Source organism: Cottoperca gobio, chromosome 10, assembly GCF_900634415.1.
Source record: "Cottoperca gobio chromosome 10, fCotGob3.1, whole genome shotgun sequence".
NCBI classification, from domain to species: domain Eukaryota; kingdom Metazoa; phylum Chordata; class Actinopteri; order Perciformes; family Bovichtidae; genus Cottoperca; species Cottoperca gobio.
In genome coordinates, this window is record NC_041364.1 from 6,183,966 (window position 1) to 6,209,543 (window position 25,578).

The following is a 25,578-nucleotide window of genomic DNA, read 5'->3' on the forward strand; positions in this document are numbered from 1 at the left end:
CCATCAGGGCCATATCATCTGCAAAGAGCAGCGATGAGATCCTCAGGCCACCGAACTTCAACCCCTCTCCTCCACGACTACAACTCAATATCCTGTCCATGAATATCACAAACATGATTGGTTATAAAGCGCAACCCTGGCAGAGGCCAACATCCACTGGGAACGAGTCCCGATTTTCTGCCGAGTATCTGGACACAACTCTCGCTTTGGGTGTACAGAGATTGGATGGCCCTCAGAAGTGACCCCATCCCCCCCCCCCACCCCACCCCATACTCCCGCAGCACCTCCCACAGTATCACCCGGGGGACCCGGTCATATGCCTTCTCCAGATCCACAAAACACAGCACAGTCCGAAAAAGCTACGTGGTGCCTCCCATTCATCCATCCTGTGGGCCCATCACTCATGGGAAAAAATGCTGGGGTCGGATACGCTGTAACACGGGTGGCAGTGATGGTCAGGGACCTCGACGGACCAGACCCGGGCAGCAGAGGCTGGCTCTGGGGACGTGGAACATCGCCTCTCTGTGGGGGAAGGAGCTGGAATTCTTTCGGGAGGTGGAGCCATACCAATTGGATCTGGTGGGGCTTACCTCTACGCACAGTCTTTGTTCTGGAACTGTAATCCTGGATAGGGGTTGGACTCTATTCTTCTCTGGAGTTGCCCAAAGTGTGAGGTGACGGGCGGGTGTGGGGATACTCACAAGTCCCCGGCTGAGCGCCGCTAAATTGGAGTTCACCCTGGTGGACGAGAGGGTAGCCTCAATACGCCTACGGGTTATGGGGGGAACTCTGATATTTGTCTGTGCCTATGCACCAAACAGCAGTTCAGAGTATTTTGCCTTCTTGGAGACCCTGAATGAAGTCCTGTATGGAGCTCCAGTAGGGGACTCCGTAGTTCTGCTGGGAGACTTTAACGCACACGAGGGAAACGATGGAGACAGCTGGAGAGGCGTGATTGGGAGGAACGGCCTCCCTGACCTAAACCTGAACTGTCGTTTGTTGTTGGACTTCTGTGCTAGTCATGGAATGGCCATAACAACACCATGTGCGAACATAAGGATGCTCATAAGTGTACGTGGTACCAGAGCACCCTAGGCCAAAGGTCAAGGATCGATTTTGTGATTGTATCATCTAATCTGAGGCCGCATGTTTTGGACACTTGGGTGAAGAGAGGGACGGAGCTGTCAACTGATCACCATCTGGTGGTGAGTTGGATCCAGACTTGGTTTGTAGCGGTAGGAATCTGTTTTCCAGCTGTAGAGACATCAGTGGCGGCGGGGCATTCCTTGCCGTGTTCACTGCTGCAATCCACGGTTGCGTAGCGGGGGTTGATGTGAGCCGTTGCCGGCATGATGGCAGCGGGGGCCAGTCTCTTTCTGTCAAGTCGGTTTCTTCTAGTTTGTTAGGGGTGGCTTTAAGTCCTGCGCCACGCTTATTCCAGACGTGATTTACATGACTGTTCTCCGGGGCAAGCTGTAGCTTCACCTTTGGGGTCCATTGTATTGTTGTATCCCTCTCTTCTAGATGAAATATCTTTGCCTGAAGTACTGCAATCTTCTGTAGATGTCCACGTCAGTCTGTGCAGCGGGGCATATCCGTGAAAATTTAATTAATATTAGCAGAAAGATGCAAGCAGAGGTAAGCAGGGGCAAGAGCTAGCAGAGAAGCGTTCGCACAGTAAGAAAGCAGGAAGTGTTTTTCCTGCTAGGTGCGTTTCATCCACCTGTTTTTATCCCCATTTTCAATTTGCGCTTTAAAAAAACCTGAGTGGAAACGCTGAACATTTGAAAAAATCTTGAAATATCACAAAACAGTTTTTACGCTTAGCTAAGGTGGAAACGTTGGTATCAATAAGCAAAATGAGCAGAAACAAGGGCAATGTAAACAGATTTTACAAATAAAAGATGACGTACATTGTTTTTCACTGTTTGAGATTCGACTAACAGTCTTCTGCAATGGCATAATCGTTTTCCCATTGGTGAATTGGCGCCACATATTGCTTATCTCGATGAACCAACTCCTAACTATCGTATAATGGCAGTGAAAATTTGGTAAAAATGTTCACTACATCTGGGTGAAAACCGGGCTACTACCTGTTTGTGAGATGTGTGTGTTAAAACAAAACCACAGAGAATCAACACCTGACCCTGCAGTCCTCCTCGGCTCTACACAGTGTTTTAGTAACTTAGATTAGATTTTACCGCACACAAATTTAGTGTTTTGTTTCACTCTCACTGCTCTAATCAGAGTCGTTTATAGACGCAGCAGGCCGCTGTTTTCAGCTGGAGGTGGAACTCACAAATCAGTTTGCTGTTTCAAATAATTTCGTCCAAGTTCAGTTGAAAGATTTGTTGTTACCGACTATGTAGTTTGTTCAGTATTGTGAACGAGTGAGTCGATCAGAAACAGTGTGTTTTGATCAAATGAAATCATTGCTAAAGCATTCAACATAAATGCAACGTTCAATACCTGGGGAGGAAGCTGTGTGACAATCATGAAGCATGTTGAAATATTAATCCTGACATGTATCATTGTTTATTATCTATTTCAGGATTTCTTGAAATCAGGCTACAACTACAACAAAATACTAAAGATGTAGAACACACAAATGCATTCTGTCAGATCGTCTCTTTGCTTGACTGTAGTTCACATTAAGATCAAATCATCTGTTGTGTTTACTCTCCGTGTCAGTGACAGAAACCCACCATGAAACAGAAGCGTGCTGTTGGTGTTTCATGTCTTTAGGTTAGAAATGGTGGGTGATGGTAGATTTTATTTCCACTGTGGTGGTAAACAGCGACACAATGAAATACCAATCAGCTTGCTCTGAAACTGTTCCCTCCCACTTGATATGCTTACATTACGGTGAATCATTTCCTAATACATTACAAATTACAACAGTCTCAAGTGAAATAACCAGAAAATGAGGATCGTATTTTATTTACTGCTGATGCTCAGAGTGGGCCGTAAGTATATGTAGAAATGTCAGATTTACTCCAGATATATATTTAAAGCGTGCTCATGTTCTTACAGTGATTGAGAGAGAATACAGGATTCTTTCACTGTTGTTGTTTTTTATTTTTATTCTCTTTTCAGGATCCACAGATGATCAGAACTTTGAGACAAAGACTGTTGGTGTTGGAGATGATGTGAGACTGACATGTCCGCGCAAGTTGACCGGAAACTTGTTTTGGATCAGGCTTGTTTCTGGAGCCTTTCCTCAAGTCTATTCACTTTTGGGTAATCGCATTACAACCACAAAAGAGCCCGGAACGTTAGATCTGCATATTAAAGATGCAAGGCTAAGTGATGCTGCAGTTTACTACTGTATGAAAATATACAAACAAAACTTCACCTTTTTGAAAGGAACAGACCTGAGAGTTGAAGGTAAACACATTTCTCGATTTCATTACAGCCAGTGGTGGTTAGTAACGCTTTACAATTTACTCAGAACAGACCTGAGTATTTTTTGTATTTTGTATATAAATTGTTCTTCTCAAAGTAGTTGTTTTACAGAATACATTTTACTCCTACTCGAGTACATTTGCAATAAAATATACTGTATTTACTTCTACTTATATTGGGCTACACATTTTTTGCATCTATTGTAAGGCCCCCTGAGGCAATAATGACATTTTTAATCTTACTCAAGTAGTTTTACTTCTACTTAAGTCATTATGATTCTAAAGTAATAATACATTTACTTGAGTACTGTTTTTTGCTTTTTTCTAAATTAACTTTTTTCAATTTCCCAGAACCTGATATCACTGCCATCATTCAAGACCTTCCATCTGATCCAGTCCGTCCAGGAGACTCAGTGACTCTGCAGTGTTCAGTCCTCTCTGACTCTGAGACCAAGATGTGTGAAGGACAACACAGTGTGTTCTGGTTCAGATCTGGATCAGATGAATCTCATACTGAAGTAATTTACGCTCATGGAAACAGTAGTGATGGATGTGAAAAGAGTCCTGAGGCTCACGCTCCACGGAAATGTATCTACAACTTCTCTAAAAACGTCAGCTCCTCTGATGCCGGGACTTATTACTGTGCTGTGGCCACATGCGGGGAGATATTTTTTGGAGATCGGACAAAACTGGACATTGAAGGTAACTGCAGAACACTTACATATTAATCATTAATAATCACTCATTTGTTATCTAGTGAGAACCATTGTGATCTCAAAATATGTGTTCCTCATGCATTGTGATAATGTCAAAGTATTGGTTAACTTTCATATTTGATCCTTTTCATATTGTTTTAGCAGTCAACATGTGGGATTTGGAGAAGGCCAACACAGTTCTGTTTCTGTTATGCGTTGCTTTGGCTATAAGTCTAATCGTCCATATGTATACCATCAAGAAGAAAACGTGTGATTGTTGCAACGGTAAAATAAGTTTCTCATACATTAATCTATAAACAGTATTTTTCAAAAACTAACTTTCTAGTATCTACATAACTGATTTGTGTAAATTAACCTATGACATATTTTATCTCAAAATTATGTTTTTTTTTATAATACAGCTGATGTTGCTCCGCAAACAAATGCTGCACCAGCCAGCGGTGATCAGCAAAGTCAGCAGGTATGGTCTATAAAGAAAAGATGACGCTGCAAAAGTTATTGCCACATTTTTCTTTCTAAATATGTAAATATTTGGGTCTGCTGTCTTAAAACATTATATTTGAGGTGAGGAATCATTATTTTTTGCAGATGCTCTTATCCAGAGTGATTTACAGTGAACTAACAACATGGACATTCCTCCTGGAGCACCAAACATCAACACGAGGAAAACTGGAAGAGCAGAGAGAAGGAATGAAGAAGGGGCAGAGAGAGAGACGATCTACACCGATGTCAGGGCGTTAGTGAAATAATCAAAATCTACTGGATTTGCTTATCAAAGCTAATATCATTTTTGTCTGACACACTGTTGTAAATATGCTGCTTCACTTCTGATATTGCTAAAAAAAACTTTTATTTGGATAACTTTAAACATTTTGAATGTTAACTTTGACATTATGTTTTGTTCAATCTGTTTGCATTGTATGACAGAAGGGCATGGAGTATCATGACGCACTGTGGAATTGTTTTAGTGGATTTTTAAGGTGATATTCTACAGCGTCTCATATCTATTATTTCTTGTTACATTTTTGTGCATTTTTTTCATTTAAAGTTGGAGGGTTGAGTCGTTTACGATCCGTCTCTTTTGTCTGAAATGTAGTTTTAAGCCTGTTAACTTCTCCTATATGTATCTATGCAAAGCTACGGTGCACCATGTTCAGGGTTTTTCAAAAGTTTTGTTTTGTCTCTGATTTTATGAAGGCAGATTTTTATGGAATTAAAATGAAAGTATATGAAAGTGACATTGATGTGTTGTTGTTTTTTTATGTTGATAACACAGAAAAACCAAATACAATACTTTTAAATCAACAACCCAGGAGGATAAAATATACATAATAATCATTTCATATTTATTTTTCTTACTTGTGCTTGCACATGCCGATCTCTTACCACACTTCAAATCCATTAATTTTAACCATTTTGAGGTTCTGAGGCAGACGGAGGTGAAGTCTTTTGCAAATTAGATTTTATTGGATTTTATTGGATTATATTTTGAAATACACAATATGTTACCGATTCGACCATCAACATTAATTCCAGCCGACAGCATTGTGTAAAACGTGTATTTCACCCACAATAGTGGCCTGGCTCTGTCAATCAAACCACCACTTTGATCCTGACTGAACTATCTCAACAAATGTTGGATGGATTGCCATGAAAGGTTTCCGGAGGATGTATCCTAATAAGTCTTTTTGAGCCCCCAACTTTTCATCTCCCGCAATTGGCACGTTGAAATTTGGTTTCGTGTGAAATGTGTTCTGGATGGATTGTAGTGAAATTGGGTACAGTGACATGAGAAATACATGGAGGGGGCTCAGCTGTTGAGATGCCGAACATGAACTGCAACGTCCCCAGTTAGTTGCAGTGAACTGCTGTGTATTTGTCCACCACAACTTTGTACAAAAAACAGGTTAAAAATAAACAATATGAAAAGACTATTAAATATAATAATGCCCTCCATCTTTCTGGCCTCACAGCACTTTGTATAAGCCATTGCATGTCTATCATGAGAACAAGCAAAGCCACAAGCAACAGGTTCACTAACTGACAGGCTGCGGTGGGCCATTTCTTCCTCCCTTGACCAAACATCAAGGCTGTTTACTCAGAACAGACCTGACTATGGGCTTCAAAAGGACTTTCAGTGAGGGTAAAGTTGCAAGAAAGGAAATGAGTCAAAGTACAAATAATGTCACTTGTGTGTTTTTAAAGAGGCAACCATCTACAACTATATGCATCTGCAATATATCACAGATAAACTTTAGTTCAAACGTAAAGATTTCTTTATCATATATGTGGACAGGCTGCCAGTCGATTAATGCGCCAAGTGATGCGCATTGGAGCAGACTTTAGTGAGGCTGTCAAACCTTTTTGTCGATTATCTGCCAAACTGCAGTCCAGAAAAGAAAATGTTAAGCACCTCCCACATTTGAAAGCAACTACCAATGAAAAGCACCAAACCGCAGAACAGTGTCATAAAACCCAACCCAAACGCTTCACACTCGGCTGCGAACCGATCCAGTGATTGCTGAAGGTCACAGACCAATGATGCCATCAGGGCCATATCATCTGCAAAGAGCAGCGATGAGATCCTCAGGCCACCGAACTTCAACCCCTCTCCTCCACGACTACAACTCAATATCCTGTCCATGAATATCACAAACATGATTGGTTATAAAGCGCAACCCTGGCAGAGGCCAACATCCACTGGGAACGAGTCCCGACTTTCTGCCGAGTATCTGGACACAACTCTCGCTTTGGGTGTACAGAGATTGGATGGCCCTCAGAAGTGACCCCATCCCCCCCCCCCACCCCACCCCATACTCCCGCAGCACCTCCCACAGTATCACCCGGGGGACCCGGTCATATGCCTTCTCCAGATCCACAAAACACAGCACAGTCCGAAAAAGCTACGTGGTGCCTCCCATTCATCCATCCTGTGGGCCCATCACTCATGGGAAAAAATGCTGGGGTCGGATACGCTGTAACACGGGTGGCAGTGATGGTCAGGGACCTCGACGGACCAGACCCGGGCAGCAGAGGCTGGCTCTGGGGACGTGGAACATCGCCTCTCTGTGGGGGAAGGAGCTGGAATTCTTTCGGGAGGTGGAGCCATACCAATTGGATCTGGTGGGGCTTACCTCTATGCACAGTCTTTGTTCTGGAACTGTAATCCTGGATAGGGGTTGGACTCTATTCTTCTCTGGAGTTGCCCAAAGTGTGAGGTGACGGGCGGGTGTGGGGATACTCACAAGTCCCCGGCTGAGCGCCGCTAAATTGGAGTTCACCCTGGTGGACGAGAGGGTAGCCTCAATACGCCTACGGGTTATGGGGGGAACTCTGATATTTGTCTGTGCCTATGCACCAAACAGCAGTTCAGAGTATTTTGCCTTCTTGGAGACCCTGAATGAAGTCCTGTATGGAGCTCCAGTAGGGGGCTCCGTAGTTCTGCTGGGAGACTTTAACGCACACGAGGGAAACGATGGAGACAGCTGGAGAGGCGTGATTGGGAGGAACGGCCTCCCTGACCTAAACCTGAACCGTCGTTTGTTGTTGGACTTCTGTGCTAGTCATGGAATGGCCATAACAACACCATGTTCGAACATAAGGATGCTCATAAGTGTACGTGGTACCAGAGCACCCTAGGCCAAAGGTCAAGGATCGATTTTGTGATTGTATCATCTGATCTAAGGCCGCATGTTTTGGACACTTGGGTGAAGAGAGGGACGAAGCTGTCAACTGATCACCATCTGGTGGTGAGTTGGATCCAGACTTGGTTTGTAGCGGTAGGAATCTGTTTTCCAGCTGTAGAGACATCAGTGGCGGCGGGGCATTCCTTGCCGTGTTCACTGCTGCAATCCACGGTTGCGTAGCGGGGGTTGATGTGAGCCGTTGCCGGCATGATGGCAGCGGGGGCCAGTCTCTTTCTGTCAAGTTGGGTTCTTATAGTTTGTTAGGGGTGGCTTTAAGTCCTGCGCCACGCTTATTCCAGACGTGATTTACATGACTGTTCTCCGGGGCAAGCTGTAGCTTCACCTTTGAGGTCCATTGTATTGTTGTATCCCTCTCTTCTAGATGAAATATCTTTGCCTGAAGTACTGCAATCTTCTGTAGATGTCCACGTCAGTCTGTGCAGGGGGGCATATCCGTGAAAATTTAATTAATATTAGCAGAAAGATGCAAGCAGAGGTAAGCAGGGGCAAGAGCTAGCAGAGAAGCGTTCGCACAGTAAGAAAGCAGGAAGTGTTTTTCCTGCTAGGTGCGTTTCATCCACCTGTTTTTATCCCCATTTTCAATTTGCGCTTTAAAAAAACCTGAGTGGAAACGCTGAACATTTGAAAAAATCTTGAAATATCACAAAACAGTTTTTACGCTTAGCTAAGGTGGAAACGTTGGTATCAATAAGCAAAATGAGCAGAAACAAGGGCAATGTAAACAGATTTTACAAATAAAAGATGACGTACATTGTTTTTCACTGTTTGAGATTCGACTAACAGTCTTCTGCAATGGCATAATCGTTTTCCCATTGGTGAATTGGCGCCACATATTGCTTATCTCGATGAACCAACTCCTAACTATCGTATAATGGCAGTGAAAATTTGGTAAAAATGTTCACTACATCTGGGTGAAAACCGGGCTACTACCTGTTTGTGAGATGTGTGTGTTAAAACAAAACCACAGAGAATCAACACCTGACCCTGCAGTCCTCCTCGGCTCTACACAGTGTTTTAGTAACTTAGATTAGATTTTACCGCACACAAATTTAGTGTTTTGTTTCACTCTCACTGCTCTAATCAGAGTCGTTTATAGACGCAGCAGGCCGCTGTTTTCAGCTGGAGGTGGAACTCACAAATCAGTTTGCTGTTTCAAATAATTTCGTCCAAGTTCAGTTGAAAGATTTGTTGTTACCGACTATGTAGTTTGTTCAGTATTGTGAACGAGTGAGTCGATCAGAAACAGTGTGTTTTGATCAAATGAAATCATTGCTAAAGCATTCAACATAAATGCAACGTTCAATACCTGGGGAGGAAGCTGTGTGACAATCATGAAGCATGTTGAAATATTAATCATATAATTTGGTACATATATTTATAATGTATCATTGTTTATTATCTATTTCAGGATTTCTTGAAATCAGGCTACAACTACAACAAAATACTAAAGATGTAGAACACACAAATGCATTCTGTCAGATCGTCTCTTTGCTTGACTGTAGTTCACATTAAGATCAAATCATCTGTTGTGTTTACTCTCCGTGTCAGTGACAGAAACCCACCATGAAACAGAAGCGTGCTGTTGGTGTTTCATGTCTTTAGGTTAGAAATGGTGGGTGATGGTAGATTTTATTTCCACTGTGGTGGTAAACAGCGACACAATGAAATACCAATCAGCTTGCTCTGAAACTGTTCCCTCCCACTTGATATGCTTACATTACGGTGAATCATTTCCTAATACATTACAAATTACAACAGTCTCAAGTGAAATAACCAGAAAATGAGGATCGTATTTTATTTACTGCTGATGCTCAGAGTGGGCCGTAAGTATATGTAGAAATGTCAGATTTACTCCAGATATATATTTAAAGCGTGCTCATGTTCTTACAGTGATTGAGGAGAGAGGATACAGGATTCTTTCACTGTTGTTGTTTTTTATTGTTATTCTCGTTTCAGGATCCACAGATGATCAGAACTTTGAGACAAAGACTGTTGGTGTTGGAGATGATGTGAGACTGACATGTCCGCGCAAGTTGACCGGAAACTTGTTTTGGATCAGGCTTGTTTCTGGAGCCTTTCCTCAAGTCTATTCACTTTTGGGTAATCGCATTACAGCGACAAAAGAGCCCGGAACGTTAGATCTGCATATTAAAGATGCAAGGCTAAGTGATGCTGCAGTTTACTACTGTATGAAAATATACAAACAAAACTTCACCTTTTTGAAAGGAACAGACCTGAGAGTTGAAGGTAAACACATTTCTCGATTTCATTACAGCCAGTGGTGGTTAGTAACACTTTACAATTTACTCAGAACAGACCTGAGTATATTTTGTATTTTGTATATAAATTGTTCTTCTCAAAGTAGTTGTTTTACAGAATACATTTTACTCCTACTCGAGTACATTTGCAATAAAATATACTGTATTTACTTCTACTTATATTGGGCTACACATTTTTTGCATCTATTGTAAGGCCCCCTGAGGCAATAATGACATTTTTAATCTTACTCAAGTAGTTTTACTTCTGCTTAAGTCATTATGATTCTAAAGTAATAATACATTTACTTGAGTACTGTTTTTTGCTTTTTTCTAAATGAATTGTTTTCAATTTCCCAGAACCTGATATCACTGCCATCATTCAAGACCTTCCATCTGATCCAGTCCGTCCAGGAGACTCAGTGACTCTGCAGTGTTCAGTCCTCTCTGACTCTGAGAACAAGACGTGTGCAGGACAACACAGTGTGTTCTGGTTCAGAGTTGGATCACATCAATGTTGCCCGAATTTCAATTATACTCAAGGAAACGGCGTGGAAGAACAGGAAAGGAACCCAGAGGGACTCTCAACAAAGAAATGTATCGACAACTTCTTCAAGAACGTCAGCTCCTCTGATGCCGGGACTTTTTACTGTGCTGTGGCCACATGCGGGGAGATATTTACTGGAAACAGATCAAAACTCGACACTGAAGGTAAAAACAACATATTTATATATTATAACGAAATGTGTGTGCGTTGATTAAGGTAAAGTAAATGTTCCGTAAGATTTTAAATGACTATTCATTGCACTTATACTTTTTGTTTACTTTACATTTATATTTGCTCCTTTGTATATTGTGTCAGCAGTCAACATGTGGGATCCGCAGAAGGCCAACACAGTTCTGATTCTGTTATGTTCGGCTTTGGCTATAAGTGTGTTTGTTATAGCCTTTCTCACATATTCAGTCAAGAAACTGAAGGAAAGATCTTGTGCTGGTTGCAACAGTAAGCAAAATCACTCATACATCTATCTATCAGACATATTTAGCAAAACTGGCTTCACATTAATGCAGTGTTTTTTATTTTATAACACAGCTGCTGTTGCTCTGCAAGCACAGGCAACAACAGCCAGCGGTGATCAGCAAAGGCAGCAGGTAAGGTATAAAAAGAAAAGACTTGGCCGTAAAGTTATCGGCATGATTTTCTCTCTACCTGTATGAATGTTGTATCGTATCAAATGTATTTTCTCAGACAGACGAGGACTCATTGATTTATTCTGCACCAACCTTCACGGGTAGGAAAGCTAACAAAGCAGCGACAAGGGATGCAAAAACAGAGGAGGAAGAAAGTATCTACACTGATGTCAGGGCTCTTAGGTTGGATTCATAGTGTAAACACTGGATTTGCTACTAAATGCTAAAAAAAAAATGTATGAAATGTACTGGAGCTTAATTTAACCTCAAGTCTGTAAATATTTGTTTTGTCTTGAAATATATTTAAATGTTTTGTAAAGAAAATTAATCATCATGACGCAAAAATAATATAATTGTGCCAATAGACCTATGCTGTAGTTATAAACGTTTGTTTCTTTGTGACTTTTTATCAAAGTTGTGAACTCTGAGAAGATTGTTCCGTCTGTCCCTTTGTATACCATGAACTCTCAAGTCTGTTCACTTCCTCCCTCACCCACATCTACGTAATGTCTGTGTCAATGCTATGTAAAGATATTGTATTAACGGGAAATGGTGGTTGTGTGGATATGTTGCTTCCTTAATAAATAATAAAAGTTATTAAACTGATAATGAAATGAACATGCTGATCTGTTAACACACATGCAGTCTAGATTTATAAACATACTGCTCATTTTGAAAATCTCCACCTCTGGGTATGACTAAAAGATATAAATCAAAGAGAAACTGAAATGGGGACAGAAGTTACTGTAGCATGTGAGTTTCAATGGCGATTTCAACAATACTAAGCTGAAGAAACTTCTTCTTTTTTATCCATTTCAACATGAATATTTTTATTGTTTTACTTTATACCTAGGGACTTGTAAATTATATGAACTACGAATACTCAAAACTACAAATCAGAGTTGCTAGTACTCCTTAGAAGAGAGTACTGACCCAATCCAAGCACTGCAGTATGTACAGTACTGTGCTACTCTGAACATGTCAGTCAGTCCACCAATTTGGTCCAGACTGAAATATTCCAAGAATTATTGAATTTATAGCCATATAATTTGGTACATATATTTATGAGGCTCAGAGAATGAACTCCAATATATTTGGTGATCCCTTGACCTTTTTATCTAGAGCCACCATGAGATCATGATTTCAATTTGTCCATTTCTTTAGTTTATGATTAAATACTTTCAAAACTAATGACCATCAGTCTCAGCTATACTTTGTGTTTAGTGATAATTATTAAATGGTAATATGCTCTAGGGAACATGTTTTTTTGTCATAAAGCTATAGCCTATACCATTTAAAAACCTCAGTCGGAAACTTGAACCACAGACCTTCCTCCTGAGCCAGACCCGCCACGTTTATAGCCTAACGTTAGCGTTTTACTTCTGTTGATTGAATTCGTGCCTCGAAAATCATAAAAGTGGCGTTCGTTTGTGAAGATAATCTTTAAGAAATCCCATTGGATTTTGGTCTAGGGAAACAGGGCGATGCTGACTTCTGGGATTGCTCTACAAAAACATGTCATCCCTGCATCCCGTAAGTTCTCCTTTATAGGTAATGGGGATTTGTCGTCAACAGCGAGTCTTTGGAGGATCAGGGTATGAGTGCAATCCGCTGGCTGTTTACTGTAAGTGTCAAAAAGAGCGTCTCTTTATATGGGCCTTTGTCTTTTGAGCATACTTTATATAAATCTGATGATAAACGATTGACAAATGACAGTGACAAATAATGACAGCTACCAGAGCTACGTCGACGTGGTGATCAGTTTAATTACCAACTGAGCTAGCCATTATAGTAGCTAGCCGTCTCCAATCGCGCTAATACAAGTAACTATGAATTAATTTATCGATTTTACCCTTTATTAATTTGACTCTTGTGGGTGTGTATGTATAGTAGATTAATTATTCTGTTGTACTTACTCCGAGAACATAATGTTCTTTCACTGGTGATATTTTGTTTGCTCACTGGAAGCACGATGTGACTCTTTTTGACGGATAATCTTTGTGAATCCAGTTTCCTTATAACTGTACTAAAACATGTCTAGCACTTGTTTATGCAATCTCATTATTTTCTCATTTGTGTTCACCTTCATTGAATGTGTTGTCCAATACTGTCTTCACAGTTTCACAATTGCTTCCAGTAAAAACTATGAAGACAATCTGCTATCTTTAACCTTTATTGGAAGTGTGCTAAAATGATTGTGTGAATTGAGAACAATGAGGTGATATGATGACACCAGTGTGACAGGAAGTGCAGATGTGAATCTTCTTTGATAACCAATCAGATTTCACAGTGTGACAAACATTGTCAAGGCCGTGTGACTTCACTGAAATACCAAAAAGTTTCCTAACAAGAGGCAATGTCAAGATGATCCTGTTATGGGTTACACTGCTTTTTCTTCATCAAGGCTGTAAGTGCAAGTATTCAGCTAATAATTTGCACGCCAACTAGATATATGGAGGTTCATATATTGTGTGTTTAAATATTCTACATTGTGCACTTATTGATATTCACTGTTTCATGTATTGTATGCTTTAATTTATTTCAGATACGCTGGTTCCAGTGAACACAGTTCAACTTGGTGAACCTGCGACCATCACGTGTGCTCTGCCTAAGATTGATCATTTTCGTAGACGGCTCCACTGGTACAAGCAGAGTGCCGGGGAGACGCTGACATTAATTGTGACACTGCTTGATTCCACAAAACCTGCGTATGCACCAGACTTTTCTGAATCAATACTGAAGGTAAATAATCATGACAATTTTAGCAAGCTGACCATTCTGAGGACAATCGAAGAAGATGAGGGGATGTATCACTGTTCAATCATGGCGTGGCTTATAAATCCTAAATGGAGTGGGACGTATTTGTTACTAAAAGGTAATCATGTGATCTACTTTATTAAAGTTTTGCAAACGCTTCAGACACTGATCTAACGCTGCATTGAAGTATTGTTTAAGAAAAACTACTTTTTGAATATCTCAAGCCTGACTTGAAAACAGATTCCAATTTTAATCCAGTTAGATAGAGATTCAAGTAAGAGTTAATCTATTTATTTCCAAATATTTGTAATTACTTCAGTCACTGATTTACTGACCACCAGTTGCATTGTCTTAATTATTTGTTTTAATCAATGTTTTAACAATCTAATTTTACTTTGAGAACACGTGTACTGGATAAATCAGTTTCACATTTGCTAAATGTCAGTATCACACTATTAAATTCACATTTGAGATATATTTAAACACTTTTTAGGCTTTCAAATGAACTTGAAAATCCTTTTTAACACATGTTTGTATTTTGTAGGAAACACTCAAAGGAGATCAAACTATTCTGTTCAGCGGCCGACGACGTCTGATCCAGTTCTTCCAGGAGACTCGATGATTCTTCGGTGTTCAGACCTCTCTGACTCGGAGAAGAAAATGTGTTCAGGAGATCACAGCGTGTTCTGCTTCAGAGCCAGATCAGATGAATCTCATCCAAACATCATCTACACTGATGTAAGAAGACATGATGAATGTGAGAAGAGATCTGACACTCAGAAGAGTTGTGTTTATCGCTTCTCCAAGAACTTCAGCTCCTCTGACGCGGGAACGTACTACTGCGCCGTGGCCACATGTGGTGAGATATTATTTGGAGATGTAACAAAACTGCAGATTGGTATGATTCAATTACGTTCAATACTGGAGGTGATATCCCAAACATCTCAACATCATCATTGATATGTTTTTTTCTTTGTTGTCTAGAGCAAACAGCAAGTTTTGAATGTATTGCCCTGGTGATAGCAATAGTCTGCTTGGTCATTTCTATGATTGGAAACATTGTTTTCATCTGTTGCTTAACTTCAAGGGCATGTAAAGGTAAGTGTTGTTGACTCAGTCAAAAAGTTTAATACTCTGATGATTTTACTTCATACTGTGTAAGAAGTGTAACATCCTGAACCTCAACCTCATGTTCTGGGATTAAATGATAGATATCAGTAGAAGTCTGTTATCTAGAATATAGTTAATAAATGAATGTATCAGCAAACATCTGTAGCACTATTTCTCTATATTGCTGTGTGTTTAATTTCTGTCTCATTAAGCTTTCCTTACATAACTATGTCAATAATTGAGGAAAAATGTTATGACTTTTGCTGAGATCCTTATTGAAAGCTCAGACTAAATGTTTTATTTTATTTTTCTGGAATAGAAAGCGTCACTTCACAAGCCAGATATGACGCCTTCAGCCAACCAGGACATGATATTGTAAGTAATGATACCAAATAAAGCTATAAAGAAATAACAGACCGTTGAATGCCGTTATTGACCAATCAGAATCAAGTATTCAACAAAGCTGTTTTATTATGACTATATAATGAGCCTTTTATTTGCTGCACAGACGGAAGGTGGACATGATCTAAACTACTCTGCGTTGCATTTCACTCGAAGGAAATCTACAAGAGGGATAAAGAAGAAAGAGTTCAAGACTGAAGAAAGTGAGTACTCTCAAGTTAAAGGCTGAATGTGTGTCTGGCAAACTATTCGGTTCTGTTTACATTGTAAATACATTTGGTTTCCTTCTGACTTTGTTTAAAGTGAGGTTTTTCATGCTAAATGCCGAAATCTTCGCTCTTTTTGTTCCATTTATTACAATTATTTGATCCTTTCACAATTGTATTTGTGTTTTAATTTTATCTTAAGAATTCTAACCCTACTGCGTTTTATTTAAAAAATAAAAACACATTATTGTGGGGGATGTTATTCTGAAAACACAAAGTTTGTCTTTTTACTGTATTTATATTTGCTGTATTCCTGCTGCTGAACCTATCCTTTAAGTATTCATGGTAAAAGTGGCAGACATGTTCAATTTTAAAAATGTTGAATTCTTCACATTCGTCATAAGTTAACTGATAAACTACGTCTTGTATTCAAAACACTATTAGAGCCTCTTAGAGTTCCCCCTTTCAAATGGTGCACATGGTTTAGTCCACTCCACTCCGCAGTTGGTCTTGAAACTGAAACTGAAACCAACTCAAAACCAGTGGTAGAGGAAGTATTCAGATCCTCAGCCTTACTTACCAGAACTGGTATTTCAATTATCTGTGATTTTATGATTGTATGGGGGGTAAGACTACATTACCCCGACATGGGCCGGAACACCAAGGAAAGAACAAACGTTATAATGTGGTCTGAACAGTAATTGAAAGATTTTAAACATTATATCCTGCTTTCCCGGATTTAATACTTGAAAAGACTGAAAAACTATCAAAGGTGATTATCACAATGTTGTTTTCCTCCACTGTACCGCATATAATAATCCTAATAACTTTATGTAGTGATTGATATATCACTATACATTGTGCTTTGGCATATCACATCTAAAACATTCTCATTATGCTCCCAGCAATCCTGTAAAATGGCCTTTGTTGGGTGTGACCTACTGATTTTGCAGATTAACCCAACATAAAGTTCACCCTCCTAATCCGTAGTGGCGTTTCTCCCTTTTCCACTTGCAGGTTATGGGCAAAGCCTTCACCAACTTCTACTCTCAGATACTTTCCTTCCACTAAATAAGACTTCAGAGTTTTCAGCCAACAGTCTTAGGTTTAGATAAATTGTCAAAAGCTTTTTGCAGGTACAGAAACTTTAAACCACACACATTGTAAAACTGAAAACAATTTTATAACATGTCTTATAAATGATGAGTAAATATTCACAAATTTTCTTTTTAATGGCAATAAAATATATTTTTTTACATATTTCAGTCCGATTTTGAGTACACAAGATCAATATCACAAGACATAATACAACTAATAAAATAATAATTCATATCTATTCTTGGTTTCACCAGGCAACATCACAAATCATACAGTAAACTCTATCTTAAACTAATCTCTCTGATTATGCTTTTAAAAATACCATTAACAATCTCTCATCTCGTTTATTTTTTACAGGAATCCAAGCTGCAAGAAATGTATTTTATGTGACAATGAACATATCACTGTTATATGTACTTTCTTCACTGATAATCACTCGTGCCAGAGTACAGACAGTCCTGTGGTAACTCCCTGTTATTCCTCCATCTTTTAGCTTTTTGTGAGGGGAAATCCAGCACTACATAGTTCAGTTGCACTTCACCATCCTGCAAATGAAAATAAGGATTACCACAACCAATTAGACGTAATAATCAACATTAAAAGTTGTTGTATCCAGATCGCTGATTCTGTTGTGTTTGGTGAGGAGCTGTATCTGATTAGTGTTATTTAACAGAGGAAAAAATAACAAGCTACATTAATTTACAATAATATTTATGACTCTTTTCTATCAGGAGGAAAGGAGGAAGTAGTGTTATGTTATAGAGGCACAGTCTGCAGACAGAGGAGGTCGCGGTGGGCATCAGACTTTAACGCAGGACATCTCTGTTCTGTTTCCCATGATTTCTTTTTTTTTAATAAATATATCCAACTTTTCCTTGTGTTTATTAATGTCACCATTTATTTTAACCCAAACCATGATGTTTTTCTAGGTCTAACCAAGATGTTTAATTGCTGCTTCTCATACAAAATGAATGGGAGCTGCCATTCATTGTGTGTTTCTGTAAGTCAGCGTGTCCAATGTAGAATAATAACCATATATAATGATTCAATTCTAGTCGTGCTTTAGATCATATTTAAATTATATTTACCACATTAGTTGGTTGATCCTCAGCTGATCGAGCACGTTGAGCACGATTAGAGGCTTTTCCTGTTAATGAAAGAAAGTTATTGTTATTTCACAAACTATCCAGTCACAAGAGGACACAGGTGAGAAGTATAAAGTAACGCAGATGCTGATTTAAACTGCTGTGAGAGCTCTTTTTTTTTTCAGATTGAATGTCTCGTTTAAATGTAATCCCATGAATTCAGACTTTTATGATGACATTTCAAATCCATTAAAATGACTGCAAAAACTGATAAAAGATATATCAGTGCTGGAACCTGACTTGGTTAATGTATCAAATGATGAATCTACCTTTGCAATGTTCACAAACTGGCTTTTGATTTCTGGAGATAATTAGTGCAGCAATCCCAATCAAACAGCAGGCCAGCAGCATCACGAGCACAATGAGTAACGGGTCCAGTTTTTGTTCTGGAATTAGAAAAAGAATCACAGAGACACTGAATTAACTATTAACTCAAATGTTATGTAATTGTTTTTACCGGCTGCTTGCAGCTTTATCGAAAACTGCTGTCCCAAACAACTTCACACTCGGCACGGCCCTCCCTTGGGTTCTCAGCAATACACCCGCCAAATGTGAAGATGATCGGATGAACGGTTGTCGAGAAACTCAAAGCACAGACGTGCATATACATTCATACAGACAGAGACTCCGTCCTTTAGAATTAGATTAGATGATGTGGTTTTCTATAGATGTTGTTTTAAGAAACGCGGTTCAGTTTGTCCTCCACAGAGTTCAGGCACTAAAACTAAACCAACACAATGAACCTGTATGTACTCCTTTCCACCAAACAATCAAATAAAAGAAATAATTAAAAAATATTAAACATAAATAAAAAAACTTCATCAATAATCTCACACAAGAACACAGTTATGTCTCAGTTTACAAAAAAAAAGTAAAGCCATTGAAATCTCAGCCTTTTCGACGTACCACGGGGACTTTGTTGGGTTTCATTCAAAGAATGTGTTGGAAAAGTATTTCTTTAGGCTGCATTGTTGTAGCTCCTGTTATCAACACCTTGCTGACACACAGTCTCAACTAAAATGATCATATAAACCGCACAAGAGAACAGCGGAGAGGCCTCGATGAGACGAAGAGTACAGTTCCGCAGGAAATTGAGAGAAAACACAAACAAACATATCAAAGAGTAGCCGAGGCAGCAAAAACCCCATCTATTAATGCACTACGTATCTGTTACTATTAAAAGTCCACCACAAGCTTTAGTGGTTTACTATAGTGGTTTCCAATCAACCATGTTAAAACACAAAGTCACCTCACCGCCCCTAAACAAAGGTGATATACAGTATTTCTATTTGTGAGCACTTCAATCAGATCTAATCTGAATAAGAGATAACTAACTTCTGGGCCTGAAGAGCGATAACCATCCAGTAATTAACAAGAAAAAAGGCAAAGTCCTATAAATGAATGTAATTTTATGGAGCCGAAGGATGTTTTTGTTTCTATTTCCTGTTATCAACACTTAAGTCTACTTAGAAAGCAACATAATAATAATCAATATATTACATTGTGATTTAAATGAGACTTTAAAACATACTTGTCTCCACTTTAGTTCCTTCACCAAACAGGATCTGTCCACATGTGACCACAGCACAGTAGTAAGTCCCAGCATCAGATGAGTTCTGTATAGTTGTGGACAGACTGTAGACACAACTTCTTTCCTTTTGTTCGTCACTGTGAGTGTAAATGATGCTTGGATGTGATCCTCCTGATCCAGATCTGAACCAGTACACATCGTGTTCACCTGGACACTGATCTGCGTTTTCTTTGTCAGTGGAGAGAAGTGAACACTGGAGAGTCACTGAGTCGCCCGGCCGGACCGACTCCGTCTCCGGACTTTGTTTCACGAGGACAGATTTCTGCACATTTTTATGATCTGATTCACAAAAAGGCAGGAATTAAGTAATGGATTGTTTGGTGTTGACAAAGCAGCAAACAAAGTCACTGAAATGAACATACCTTACCATTCACAGCCAAAAGTGTGCCGTTAATGAGTTTCATTATGTATGCCGATCCTGCTAGACAGAAGTATGTTGCTTCATCTTCTTTGTTTACATTTCTGATATTAAGAACATACTGAGCGTTCAAATTTGTGACTTCAAATCTTGAGTTGTCAAATTGTCCTTGAAGTTTTATTGACTTTAAAGTTCCTGATGCAACAGTTTGAACCATATATCCAAACTTTATCTTATACCAGTAAAACAACCCGGCTTCATTTTCACTGAATGAACATGACAGAGTCAAATTATCTCCAAGTTCAACCACAGTCGAAGAGATCTGGTGAGGAACCTCTGCAGTTTGAATCAGGGCTGAAGAAAAGAGACAAAGAGAAAAGGTCTCTTAAACAGTCACAAGGTCAAAACATGTCAAAATCTATGAAAACAGAAGACATTTAAATACAATAATACAGATAATACATATACAACAAAAAAATACTTGAAGACAATTCAAAAATACATTATTTTGTCATATTTCCATCTCAAAGTAGAAAAGTAAAGTTGCACTCACACGCAGTACTTAGAAGAATCAAAGCAGCCAGTCTTCCGATCATTGTGCTACAGAGCCCTTCTCTTGCACCACTGAAGTCGACACAATGAAAGGGAAGATTTAGTCACAAGGTGATCGGGGTTTACAAAGTGTAAATCCTACTGATTGGCTGAAACATAGAAAATGCATTTCCTGTTAAATTTGCAAGTCAATGACCCATTTTCAGTGAATCTAACACATACACTAAAGCAACATAATCATGACGGAGAAACTGTATTATATATAGTAATACAATAAATACAGATAAAACGGTATTTAAAACCCTTTTTAGTTGCTCTATGATGTCCAATGTGTGATGTTATAGGCACACAAGGATGACTCAAAACTTAATCAAGAACAGAATTTAGATTAATCCGAGGAAGAAAAAATGAGCCGAGAGTTGTAGCCTTCTGCTTGTATTCATCTTATTTAGGCATAACAATTATTATTTATATCCACAAATTCATAGTATCAGAGCAAGGGCAACAAAGGAAAACATGTCAAATCAGACAGGATATGTATATTGTGTACTGTTGATTATTATGTTAAACTTAATTTGATGGACATCCGTACATTCTTCAACGTTAGAGGTTTTGTTTTGAGTGTTTAACATGTTTAACGTTTAGAGTTAGAGTTAGAGAGACACTCTGCTCTTCCTCAGAACAACTCTGAACCTTGAGCTGCTCCAGTGGACTCTTCTGCAGCCGAGCAATGCCGGGTCATGTGAGTACTGAAAGCTGGTAGTAGAACATTTATTCAATTTCAGTATGTTTAGCTACGTTAGCGGCGAGGCTCTGGGGATGGCAATATTGGTCTTTGATTCGGTCGGTTCAGCACTTTGGTCCCGGCTGAAATATCTCAACTGCTGTTGGACAGATTGCCTTTACATGTTGGACACACATTCATGGTCCCAACCGGATGAATCCTACCAACTTTGGTGATCTCCTGACTTTTCCTCTAGCGCCACCATCATGTCAAATTTTTCACTTATCGAGTAAAATGTCTCAACATCTACGGGATGGATTTCTGGGAATTTCTTTTACAGACATTCATGGTTCCCAGAGGATGAACCCTAATCATTTTGGAGATCGAATTGTAATAATTTTAGGGATTCCCTGACTTTTTATCTAGCGCCACCATCAGGTCAAAATCAAATTATTAATTATTTTTTCCACTACTTTGTGAGATTCCCAACCCCAATCAATTTGTGATTTGTGCTAACTAGAAAATGTGTCCATGCTAACATGCTAAACTAAGATGGTAAATGTTATACATGCCAAACATCAACATGTTAGCATTGTCATTGTGAGCAAGTTAGCATACTCACGTTAGCATTGAGCTCAAAGCACCACTGTAACTAAGTACAGCGGTACAGAGCCACTAGCATGGCTGTAGAATCGTAGTTCTATGTGATAGAAGCTATAATTATTTCTGTGCTGCGGAATATGTTACATGTCTGAATAGAAATGTGTCCTTATATGCCTCAATCTAATTCCCCCAGTTGACAGTAAATCTTGTTTCTGTTAGAGCTTCCTTTGGAAATGGAACATGCTGAAACCTGTGGTACAAGTTCCTCTTCACACCTAAAAGCACACCAGGTAGTGAACTTTGTGCTTTGATGATAGAACCCACTGAATATGTGTCCGTTAGTTGGCTTTACCACTTCAGAGCAGATGTGTCATCTTCTCAGGAACTAGAGACGCGCGACTCTGCCAACATGCTACATAAATAGAACTGGGCTAAAGTAACCTATTTAAAACTGTCTTTGCTCTGAAGATACAAACACCACAGATTTATAATGTTTAATCTCTTATTTGTAATCTACATGATCATCAACAATCCTGTAATAATGAATTTAAGAAGAATAACTAACTTTCCTTGGTCAATATTGGAGCAAAGCATATGAGAGCACAAGTGTTTACTCTGATTTAAATAACACTTAACGTATCATGTATGCACAGTAATTGGCAGTTTGGTAGATACATGTGAAGCTTTAATGGCTGTTTGAGGCGCAGCTTTCAACATGCTGTCAGGTGAGTGGAAAGTGTTTGTTTGAAACAACAGGTCTCTTATCTTTTTAATTTGTCAGCGATGTGGTATTTGCACGTCAAGGCCTGTAAAACAAAACCACATGCCGCAGCTGAGCTGTGAGATGTAGGCTGTGGCTGGACATTTCTCTTCATTGACAGACCACCACGCATGTTTACTCAGAATGTATATGACTTTGGGCATCAACAGGATATGTAGCTAGAGTACAAGAAGCATCTGCAGGCTACATTTAGCAGAAACAGTTAACTTGTGGGTTCTGCCTCAATCCCATACAACCAGAATTGTTTTTAAATAATAGTTGGTAAATCATTTTAGAACCTTTTGTTGGTATTTAAAAAAAAAGCATTTTAACCAAGGTGTTACGAAATGTTTTATGTTAAGTTTTGTAACATTTAAAGGTTCAATGTGGAAGATATGCCAGAATTTAAACTTAAAACAATAAAACAATGAATTAACATTAACAACAGAATGTGAAGAGGTCACAGTGTTGACCTTATGTCAAAGACTTCTATGTGTTGCAGAGTTGCTACTTAATAATAATAAATTGATGGCTTAAAAAGCTTAAGGTTGTAGACTGGGCAACTAGTTAGCTTAGCTTAGCTTAGCTTAGCTTAGTTTAGCCAGAAGAATGGAAACAGGGAGAAACAGCTATCCTTTCCAGGCCGAACTGGCCGGTGTTCATAGAGTTTTTGTTTTTTAATGTCTGATGTCAGTAGTTACTGTATGGTCCTCGACCGCGGCATGAGTCCGCCTCGCAGCCACCGACAGCACAGAGCAGCCTGTCAGACTGGATCAATCTAATCCTTTTAATTTATCCTCCCAATTTGGACTGATCCTCCTTTTTGTTGAAATCTGATTGGCTCTGTTATTTTGATCGTGACTGCATTGCAGTTGTGTATGTCAGTGTGCATCTATGTGTGAGCATGTGTAACTATTTTAGCACTCTACTGACTCACTGTGTTTTGGTACAGAGGTTAGCAGCAGTTGGCGGTAAACTGTTCCTTCTCACCTCGTCTTGCCTAGCGGGTCTTGTTTTGATTCAGTGCGGTGGTGACGTGCTTATAGAAACTTAGTCAGCAAGACTTCCTAAAGTGTGTTGAAGGTCTTCAGCATAATAAGATTCCATTTTTATTTTTTTCACAAAAACTGTATTAGTGTTAAAATGACCGCCCGCACCCTTTCCCCCGCGCGCATAGAAGGCCTCTACATTTTTAATTCCCGGACTTCCCCCTGTTTGCAGTCATTGTGCTAAGCTAGAATGATGGTTGTAGTTTCATACTTACAGAACACAAATGAGACCGATGTCAATCTTCTCTTCAAACTCTACAAGAAATATTTCTCTGTCCATGTCAAGCCTTTTCTTTAACTTCTTCATATTATCACTGCAATAATGTGTGTGTGTGTGTGTGTGTGTGTGTGTGTGTGTGTGTGTGTGTGTGTGTGTGTGTGTGTGTGTGTGTGTGTGTGTGTGTATGTGTGTGTGTGTGTGTGTGTGTGTGTGTGTGTGTGTGCGCGTGTCTGTGTGCGTGTGTGTGTGTGTGTGTGGAAAATGTCTTAGCCCCTTCTGTGAAACTGAAAGCTAGACAAAAAAGACAAGAATAGCCCCTGTGCATTCACACCTCACTCTGACCACACTGCAGCTGAATGTTCCATGTATCATTGTTTGTCACTTTGTATGTCTGAAAGCATCAACCAAAGCCTCTCATTTAAATTGCATAATTATTTTTATTTATTTAGTTTCAGCAAGTATGACAAAAAGGTTATTTTAATACATTTACCACATAGAAATGTATGTAGTTAAAACAAACTGGGGCTCCTCCCCTAAGATATATTTGATCATCAAACACTTCCTGCGTTCTAAATATATTTGTATTCAATAGGGATGATACGATGCACAGAGAGTTTATGGATCCTGTTCATTTTCAACTTGTGTCCCTAGTTGAGCTTTTACATAATCAGTGTAGGTAAAATATATATTTAGCTTTCAATATCATAAAACCACAATACACTACGAATATAAAACACAATACAGCAATATCTAGAACCAGTGTTTGGTTTGTCCTTAGACCCTTGATTTAGATATGGGAAACATTCTCAAAATAAACCCTTTAATGGGAAAATAAGATCCCTCTCCCAGGACGGAGAGACATGAACATCAGACCAACACTGTTCTACGCCAGAGCTTAATCCAGAAGGGAAGTCATGTGCCTGCTCAGTACAAACAGTAGAGAACTCCTGTTATTGCTCGGTTCAGTGTTTGCACCTTTTCTATTTTTAGCTTTGTGCAGAAATCAACAATTGTTCTATGAGTTTTAAATCCTTCCTTAAATATCCCCCCCTGCTTGATGGACTGTGACCCTCACCCTGCCCACTGATTATTTATTTATCAATTTACTCTTTAGTTAATCTTTCAATAAAACATGGTCTCTGCTATTCCCTCGGTGTTTTGTCATTCACCAGTGTTTGTCATTAAACATTGAGTAAGAATCTTTATTCAATCCTTAGAACATAAAGAATATCCAGGCTAATGTAGGATATATTAAGATGGCAAAGTTGTCTCCAAGAGAAGTTGCATGATGTTTTTGATTACAGTGACAAATATTAGCGTGAAAGAAAATTGTCATTACTTTATAGCAAGTACGCGTACTTGTAATGGATTATACTTTAAGAATCTTTAGTTACTTAGGTTACACTTTTTCATGTACACTTCTAAGTGCAAGACTTTAAAGTGACATTTATAAAAGGAAACGTTCAGCCTTAACAGAGTGGGAGGTGGAAATATTTAGGAGAAAGTGACGTGTTGAACTCCACAGGACTGAATACATTAACTGTTGCTTGTTGGGAGAAACTTTTACAAGCTAGTTGTGTTTCTGAACAAGAGGTCATGAGTTCCTATAAATCTCTGAAGAGCTTGTGAGAATAAATAACGAGGTTAAGTTCAGTACATTCTGTCGTAGACATGTTTTTTTGTTAACATGCTTTTTGCAGAGCAAGTGAAAGCAACACAATTACCTCATT

General features: G+C 39.1%; 3 protein-coding genes and 2 long non-coding RNA genes across 8 annotated transcripts; 4 read left to right on the forward strand and 1 right to left on the reverse strand.

Annotated features, from left to right (window-relative positions):
- Positions 1-2,897: 2,897 nt before the first annotated feature.
- LOC115014957 (uncharacterized) lies at positions 2,898-3,845 on the forward strand. Its single transcript, XR_003832963.1, has 3 exons — positions 2,898-2,966; positions 3,097-3,387; positions 3,783-3,845. It is a non-coding gene; the product is annotated as an uncharacterized LOC115014957 (long non-coding RNA).
- A 523-nt stretch (positions 3,846-4,368) lies between these two features.
- On the forward strand, positions 4,369-4,790 carry LOC115014958 (uncharacterized). Its single transcript, XR_003832964.1, has 3 exons — positions 4,369-4,384; positions 4,522-4,580; positions 4,709-4,790. It is a non-coding gene; the product is annotated as an uncharacterized LOC115014958 (long non-coding RNA).
- Positions 4,791-9,581: 4,791 nt separating this feature from the next.
- On the forward strand, positions 9,582-11,882 carry LOC115014955 (uncharacterized). 3 transcript variants are annotated; one of them, XM_029442115.1, is made up of 6 exons: positions 9,582-9,650; positions 9,784-10,074; positions 10,470-10,793; positions 10,945-11,085; positions 11,176-11,234; positions 11,332-11,882. In XM_029442115.1, the coding sequence occupies exons 1-6, from the start codon at positions 9,608-9,610 to the stop codon at positions 11,467-11,469; spliced, it is 996 nt and encodes a 331-aa protein (XP_029297975.1). In that variant the 5' UTR covers positions 9,582-9,607; the 3' UTR covers positions 11,470-11,882. The 3 variants fall into 3 exon arrangements, with proteins under 3 accessions (XP_029297975.1, XP_029297977.1, XP_029297976.1); XM_029442117.1 differs by having other exon boundaries at positions 11,336-11,882; XM_029442116.1 differs by having other exon boundaries at positions 10,948-11,085.
- Positions 11,883-13,617: 1,735 nt separating this feature from the next.
- LOC115014685 (uncharacterized) lies at positions 13,618-17,730 on the forward strand. Of its 2 annotated transcripts, none has more exons than XM_029441709.1 (7): positions 13,618-13,680; positions 13,819-14,148; positions 14,575-14,889; positions 15,015-15,128; positions 15,460-15,515; positions 15,649-15,745; positions 17,204-17,730. In XM_029441709.1, exons 1-7 carry the CDS (start codon positions 13,638-13,640, stop codon positions 17,311-17,313), a joined length of 1,065 nt encoding a protein of 354 aa, XP_029297569.1. In that variant the 5' UTR covers positions 13,618-13,637; the 3' UTR covers positions 17,314-17,730. The 2 variants fall into 2 exon arrangements, with proteins under 2 accessions (XP_029297569.1, XP_029297570.1); XM_029441710.1 differs by lacking the exon at positions 17,204-17,730 and adding an exon at positions 16,766-17,093.
- Positions 16,962-20,550, reverse strand: LOC115014686 (uncharacterized). Its single transcript, XM_029441711.1, has 6 exons — positions 20,494-20,550; positions 19,950-20,294; positions 19,523-19,861; positions 18,261-18,377; positions 17,935-17,993; positions 16,962-17,391 (listed from the first exon to the last, which is right to left on the reverse strand). Exons 1-6 carry the CDS (start codon positions 20,534-20,536, stop codon positions 17,269-17,271), a joined length of 1,026 nt encoding a protein of 341 aa, XP_029297571.1. The 5' UTR covers positions 20,537-20,550; the 3' UTR covers positions 16,962-17,268.
- Between the last annotated feature and the right edge of the window lie 5,028 nt (positions 20,551-25,578).

Excerpts from the sequence above, each read along its gene's own strand:
- LOC115014686 (XM_029441711.1), bottom strand. The coding sequence starts at position 20,536 with ATGATCGGAAGACTGGCTGCTTTGATTCTTCTAAGTACTGCGT. Across the intron at positions 20,295-20,493 it reads GATTCTTCTAAGTACTGCGT|CCCTGATTCAAACTGCAGAG; the intron begins GTGAGTGCAACT and ends TCTTTTCTTCAG. Across the intron at positions 17,392-17,934 it reads AGGATCAACCAACTAATGTG|GATGGTGAAGTGCAACTGAA; the intron begins GTAAATATAATT and ends TTTCATTTGCAG.
- LOC115014955 (XM_029442115.1), top strand. The coding sequence starts at position 9,608 with ATGAGGATCGTATTTTATTTACTGCTGATGCTCAGAGTGGGCC. Across the intron at positions 10,794-10,944 it reads ATCAAAACTCGACACTGAAG|CAGTCAACATGTGGGATCCG; the intron begins GTAAAAACAACA and ends ATATTGTGTCAG. Across the intron at positions 11,235-11,331 it reads GTGATCAGCAAAGGCAGCAG|ACAGACGAGGACTCATTGAT; the intron begins GTAAGGTATAAA and ends GTATTTTCTCAG.
- LOC115014685 (XM_029441709.1), top strand. The coding sequence starts at position 13,638 with ATGATCCTGTTATGGGTTACACTGCTTTTTCTTCATCAAGGCT. Across the intron at positions 14,149-14,574 it reads GACGTATTTGTTACTAAAAG|GAAACACTCAAAGGAGATCA; the intron begins GTAATCATGTGA and ends TGTATTTTGTAG. Across the intron at positions 14,890-15,014 it reads CTGCGCCGTGGCCACATGTG|AGCAAACAGCAAGTTTTGAA; the intron begins GTGAGATATTAT and ends TTTGTTGTCTAG.